At 36.9% G+C, this 7,122-nt stretch overlaps 1 protein-coding gene across 1 annotated transcript; it reads left to right on the forward strand.

Moving 5' to 3' along the window:
* The first annotated feature begins 4,019 nt into the window (after positions 1-4,019).
* On the forward strand, positions 4,020-6,592 carry LOC110113994. The gene is made up of 3 exons (XM_020846738.2): positions 4,020-4,590; positions 6,011-6,062; positions 6,369-6,592. Exons 1-3 carry the CDS (start codon positions 4,142-4,144, stop codon positions 6,465-6,467), a joined length of 600 nt encoding a protein of 199 aa, XP_020702397.1. The 5' UTR covers positions 4,020-4,141; the 3' UTR covers positions 6,468-6,592.
* The last annotated feature ends 530 nt before the right edge of the window (positions 6,593-7,122 follow it).

The following is a 7,122-nucleotide window of genomic DNA, read 5'->3' on the forward strand; positions in this document are numbered from 1 at the left end:
AATAACCAACTTTTATTTATTTTCACACATATTACTATAAAAGTAAAAGCAACCAGCTATTACCCAATCACATATCCATAATCATTAATAATGCTTGTATTAACAATATGCTTATATTAAAATATCAAAACTACTATTTTGTGCAAATAGTACAAATCATAAAATTTCAAAATTAACCAATCAAAATGTCTAAAATAATTAATATTATGATATAAAAAGGTTATGCAGTAGAAGTTCACTAAATACATAGAAAATATAATAAAATTATTTTGGGAGAAATCAAATAGTCAAAATCAAAATCTTTGAAAACATAAATTAGTTAAAAGTCACCTACAATGACTTGAGCAGTTTTTGTAAAAGTGATGATAAAAATGGATTGACAACCAAAATCTTGATTTCTCTCTCCTCTCTCCTCATTCCTTCTCCTACTTCTTGGTTCCATGGCAAGCCATTGCTAAGGGGGTGAGGGAGGCGAGTAAAGAGAAGAATATATATATATATACTCATTTTAGTGCGTGACACCACAATGCCCAAGAGACCCAGCGCCACTGTGTTGCATGTTGAATCAAGAATTATTGTATAACATGCCATTCAATATCAGGCAGCAATTTCTGGCAACACTGTGCTCAAAGGCTCGGTGTCATTGAGCCCACAGACATAGCGCTGCAACACTCCAGTTCAGACAGAAATTCACATTCTTATTTTAAATTTATTTTAATAATTATCAAGTTATTATTATTAAGCTGTTACATTTACACCCCTAGCTAATACTGATCAATTAAAATGCATATGTGTCTCCTAATTATGATTGGATGAGGAGATTTGAATATAAATATTATAAAGCTTCATCTAGGCCAACCACATTGTATCGATCCTCATGTTGAAGAAAAAAAAATCATTGATGTCAAAGTTGAGCATGAAAGAAATGAAAAACATAGAACTATTGTGTTGCAAAATTAGAAGGATAAATAGATAAAGGAATTTGGAATAATTTGTATTTATGATTGTTGCGTCCAGGAGTATTCGCGGTGGTAGAGAAATATAAAATTTAACGTCTTAGCGTTGTACGAAAATCCGGCACGCAATCAGATAAAGAGAGGGTCTAGCATTTATAAGACACCAAGATTTTTACGTGGAAAACCCCTGAAAAAGGGGGAAAAAACCACGAGGCCTAGCCCAATTTGAATGAATCCACTAGTATTGCAGTCGATTACAAATGAGGCCATTCTTTGGGAGAAGGCCTTAGCTTGATGTACATTTTATAGAGTACAGTACATGATATGAATACAAAGAATCACTATTGACATGTTTGTTTGGTTGGGAGGACCGTAGTCGGCGGGCGACGGAGGTCGGAAGGCTTGTAGTCGGTGGGCGACATAAGTCAGGAGGACCGTAGTCGGCTGGCGACGGAGGTCGGAAGGACTGTAGTCGGCGGGCAATGTAAGTCAGGAGGACCGTAGTCGGTGGGCGATAGAGGTCGGAAAGACTGTAGTTGGAGGGCGACGTAAGTGAGGAGGACCGTAGTCGGCGGACGATAGAGGTCAGAAAGACTGTAGTCGGCGGGCGACATAAGTCAGGAGGACCGTAGTTGGTGGGCGACAGAGGTCGGAAAGACTGTAGTTGGCGGGCTACATAAGTCAAGAGAACTGTAGTCGGCTGGCGACGGAGGTTGAAAGGACCGTTGTCGGTGGGCGACGGAGATCGGGAGGATCGTTGTCTTGCGATGAAGGCTGGAAGGACTGTGTCTGACAATGAAGGTCAGAAGGACGGCATCAGGTAGAAGTCTAACAATGTGTAGAAATCCATCTTCAAATAAACGTCCAGCCAAAGTCCGATAACTGGTAGAAGTCCGGTGTCGGGTAGAAACTTGGCGAAGAGTGAGGTCCGATGTCGGGTAGAAGTCCGACGTCTGTTGGTGGACGAGCATAACTCCGGCATCATTTTGGCGGAGTTTCTACATCAGGAGGGAACTCTGCCGTTAATTGGGAAGAACTTCGGCATCACGTGAAAGTTGGGCAGAATTCCGGCGTTCTCCCGAATATCACGCAGAATCCCGGCGTGTTCGGGTGGTGGGAAGAACTCCGATGGTGGTCGAGGAGGAGTTGATTCTCCTTCCCCTTCTCTTCTTCTTTACTTCTTCTTCTTCGGTCCCCCTTCTCTTGAGAAATGATGACTCTATTTATAGATTTTTTGGAGTGGCATAGCTCGTCATCAATAGGCATGAGATCAGGGGCGAATAGGGAGTGGTCGAATGAACGGCCGATATCAAACCCTTCGATTATGCACCGTGCATTGGACATTTGAAGGTTTTAGTGATGTCGGAATTAGGCGATCTTGGGCTCGTTGGATTCGTCTCATCGAGCCATTCGATTCAAGTATAAGCTCGTTAAAATCAGAGATCGTTTGGTAACTCAAATTGTGGTTTGAACCTTCCAACAACGCTTCGGGTCCTTGATTTGGACCCATTTGGGCTCGGATTGGGTTGAATTTGGTGTCGTTGAGTTCTTATTTCCGAGACGCTCAATTTGACTATAAGCTCGCTGAAATCGGAGGGAGTTCAGGCGCTTTCGGATTTAATTTTTGAAGTTTCCGGGTTGGGTTCTGCATCGAGATTCGTGCCAGTCAAGATAATTTCATTATAACGCATCAATGATCAATTCATTAAAAACGTATTTTGAATCACTTATTAGTTGAAGATTTTGTATTTATAAGATGACTAAAAGCTAACTGCAAACTAATTGAAAAAATAAATAAATATTATCTTAATGTAACATAATATAAAGAATTTGAATTCTTTTTTCTTAGAGTAAATGATTATGTTGATCACATGGATGTCAATAAATGATCTGTCATAATAACCCACCTTACAAATACCAGTTTATATTGACCCGACTATTATTCAAGTCAAATCTGAGTGCCTGAAAACATGACCCAATTAATTTCCTTATCGAATTCGGATTGACCTAAAAAATTGAAATTGATTCGATTATAATTTAAATTTGTATTAATCGGGTCATTTTTAGGTCAAATATGTCATATTCAGGTCAAATAGATCATGTTAATCTAAGAAATTATAGTATATGTACAATAAATGGGTGAAATGGATCGGACTCAAATTATATATGAACTCGTATCGAGTCAAGTTCAAATTTGATTAAATCCGAATCAAATCAAAATCTAACCATCAATTTGGATCTGACACCCTTAATTAATAATAAAAACAATTTAGTGTTTAAGAGTGTGAAAATACAAACCCCACACAAAGAAAAGTACAAAGTTCAAAACATCTATCCGGACCCCCCCTCAATCATTCATCTTTCCTCTTCCATTTGCCAAAAATATATTCCTCCTCATCAGTTTCCCCTCCCTTCATCAATAAAGAGAACAATAATCACTTTTATCTCTTCTCCATCAAGCTCATGATAGAAGCATTTATTCATTGAAAAAAAAAATCTATCTCAATTTATGATAAAAAATTTATTTAAAGCATAAAAAAACTTTTAGTACTTTAAAAAGAATTTTTTTAAGATTTTATAATATAATAATCAATTTAATATGAAAGTTTTCATGACATAGTAATTGAAGTAAGATATTTCTTTAACGTTATAAATTCAAATTACTTATTTATTTATTGCTCATTATTTAAAATATTCTTATAAATGTTCCAATTCTTTTTAAAATTTAATATTATTTTGTTATAAAACAAATGAAAATTATATTGCATCTTGAAAAATGATTTTTATTTTAAATATCAATGACTTTTGTAAAAAAAGTTGATTCCATTACATTCTAAATTATGCCAACAATCTAAAGTTTTAATTATTTATTTATTAAATAATAATATCTAAAAAACGTTAAAAAATATTAATCATATTAGTTTATTAAAATAAAATATTTCTTTTAATATTTATATTTTTCATGTCATTTAGATACTAAATTATTATAAATAGTAATTAAATTTATATCTAAAGCACCTGCATAAATATATATTAGTCGGCCAAAATTTCAATTAATTTCCTCACTATTTAACGGCCATATATATACACACGCCTCTGTTTCCCCACCCTACTCATCTTTCTTCTTCCTCTGCTCCCTCAACTCGTCTTCTTCCTCATCCCCAACTTCACCAAACCAAACAGCCATGAAAGAGCTCATACGTTGCTTCATCTCCTGCATCCTCCCTTGCGGCGCTCTCGACGTAATCCGAATCGTCCACTCCAACGGCCGTGTCGAAGAGATCAGCGGCCGCTCAGTCATCTTCGCCGCCGACATAATCAAAGCTTATCCTAATCACGTTCTCCGAAAGCCTCCGTCTCCGTCAAACTCCGCGGACGTCTACGACTGCTCCTCAGCACCCCGCCGGGCAGTAACGTTGTCACCCACCGCCGAGCTGAAACGCGGGAAGATATACTTTCTGACTCCGGTGTCAGGGGAGAAGGCGGCGGCGAGGGAGGGAGGGGCGAAGAGGCGAAGGAAAAGGGAGAGGAATTCGGCAGAGAAGGTGGCCGTGGTGGAGAGGGAGAGGAGGAAGGGAAAGGCGGCGGTTTGGAGGCCGAGGCTTGAGAGTATCTCCGAGCTCTGTACTGATCTGTAGATGTACAGTTTAGTTCTGTTTCTTCTTATTTTCTTAAAAAAAATGTCAGGCTGTAATTTTGTTTTGGGATTAGTGTTTTTGGGTAATATAATATATATAGCAATAATTTTAATATAAATTTTTAAAAAAATTAAGCTTATTTTGATAAATTGGACTAATTTTCACTCTTACACAGCAAGACAACATGGTAATAGAATGTTGTACATTTATCACTATTCAAATAGTTTTAAGCTTGATATATCATAAAAAATTAATCATGATTGGGCTTGAATCTCGAGGAAAAATTAAGTTGGAAAATTTTGAAATTAAATATGGGGTCATCCTAGCTCCGATTTCAATAAACATATAGTCGAACTAAACATCTTGAAAAGATGAACCTAAATACACCAATTAGGCCCAATCTGAGCCCAAATGAGTCAAAATCAAATACTCCAGCACAATTGGAAGTTTCAAACCATAAAATGGATGACCAAACTGTTTCTAAATGTGATATGTTTATAGTTAAATTGACGGCTCAACGAGATGAATCCAACGACACCAAGATCACTGAATTCTAATATTATTAAGACACTCAAATACTTGATAAATGGTCCACGATCAAAGGAGTCAATAGCAGTCGTCCATTCAAAACACTCCCAGTATGCCCTTGATCTTCTCATTATTTACTGGTCATGTCACTTCCAAAAAATTATAAATAGACCTCTCATTCTTCATTGAAGGGGAGCCCAAGAAAAGAAGAGAAGAAAGAGAGAGAAATCAGAATTCTCTTGCCACCAGATTCCCCCTACTTAGCCACCGCCCGACCACCGACCATCTTCGGACTTCTGTCGAACCATAGGCTATCGCCGGAATTCCGCACAACCACCAGCTTCCGCCGGACTTCCGCGTGGACACCAACTAACGCTTGATTTCCACTAGTCCACCAAATGCCATTAAACTTCAATTTGATCCCTAGTTGGTTCAAGATTTCAACCTTACAGTTGACTATTGTAGTCTGATCATCCTCAATCTCAAAGATGAACCAATCATTTGTAATATATTCAAACACTAGTAGAATCATTTGAATAGAGCGTGGCCTTATGATTTTTCTTTTTAGGATTTTCCATGAAACTGAAGACATCTAACCTGAGCAATTCAAGCAATACCCCCTCTCCCTCAGTCAAGGATGCATCCCCCATCATATCAAAATAACAAACTCTCTAACATGGTAAACTTTACCCATCCTTCTCATAATAATTGCTCAATTACTTTTGATGACTCTAATTTGGAGGGAATAAAGACCCCTCATTATGATCTACTCATGACTAATGCGAGGATAGGAGACCCATGTTTCAATGTAAAAAGGATTTTAGTGGACAATGGGAGGTCCATGGATGTATTATTCTACTATACTTTCCAAAACATGGATCACGCCAGAGAAAAACTTCAGACCACCGCAGGACTCCTGTATGGATTTGATAATCGACCTGTATGAATATAATGTTTAATTAGTCTCTCAATTATGCTCATAGAATTTTCTCAAGAAGCTACTCACACAATGTAATATATTGTGGCAAAATTAGAGTTAGCTTATAATGTTATATTTGGAATACCCTCCATTTGATTTTTTTGAATAGTAGCCTCCATTATGCATCTCAACTAAAATTTTTTACCTCTACTAGGATCGATATAGTGAGAGCATATAAATAAATAGCATAATCCTACTATCTTAGACAGACACAACCATACAATTCAATCACTTTAAGTATTGAGGACTTCAATCTTCGAAATAAAGATATCCCTCATCGTGGTGGAGAGGGAGAGGAGGAAGGGAAAGGCGGCGGTTTGGAGGCCGAGGCTTGAGAGTATCTCGGAGCTCTGTACTGATCTGTAGATGTACAGTTTCGTTCTGTTTCTTCTTTTTTTCTTAAAAAAAAATGTCAGGCTGTAATTTTGTTTTGGGATTAGTGTTTTTGGGTAATATAATATATATAGCAATAATTTTAATATAAATTTTTTAAAACATTAAGCTTATTTTGATAAATTGGACTATTTTTCACTCTTAGACAGCAAGACAACATGGTAATAGAATGTTGTACATTTATCACTATTCAAATAGTTTTAAGCTTGATATATCATAAAAAATTAATCAGGATTGGGCTTGAAATCTTGAGGCAAAATTAAGTTTGAAAGTTTTGAAATTAAATCTGGGATCATCCTAGCTCCGATTTCAACAAATTTATAGTCGAACTAAACATCTTGAAAAGACGAACCTAAAGACACCAAATTAGACCCAATCTGAGCCCGAATGAGTCAAAATCCAATACTCCAGCACAATTGGGAGTTTCAAACCATAAAATGGATGACCAAACCGTTTCTAAACGTGATATGCTTATAGTTAAATCGACGGCTCATCGAAATGAATCCAACGAGCCTAAGATCACTTAATTATGATATTATTAAGACACTAAAATACTCGATAAACGGTCCACGATCAAAGGAGTCGATATCGACAGTCCATTCAAAACACTCCCAATATGCCCTTGATC

Source organism: Dendrobium catenatum, unplaced genomic scaffold (assembly GCF_001605985.2).
Source record: "Dendrobium catenatum unplaced genomic scaffold, ASM160598v2 fragScaff_scaffold_621, whole genome shotgun sequence".
NCBI lineage: Eukaryota > Viridiplantae > Streptophyta > Magnoliopsida > Asparagales > Orchidaceae > Dendrobium > Dendrobium catenatum.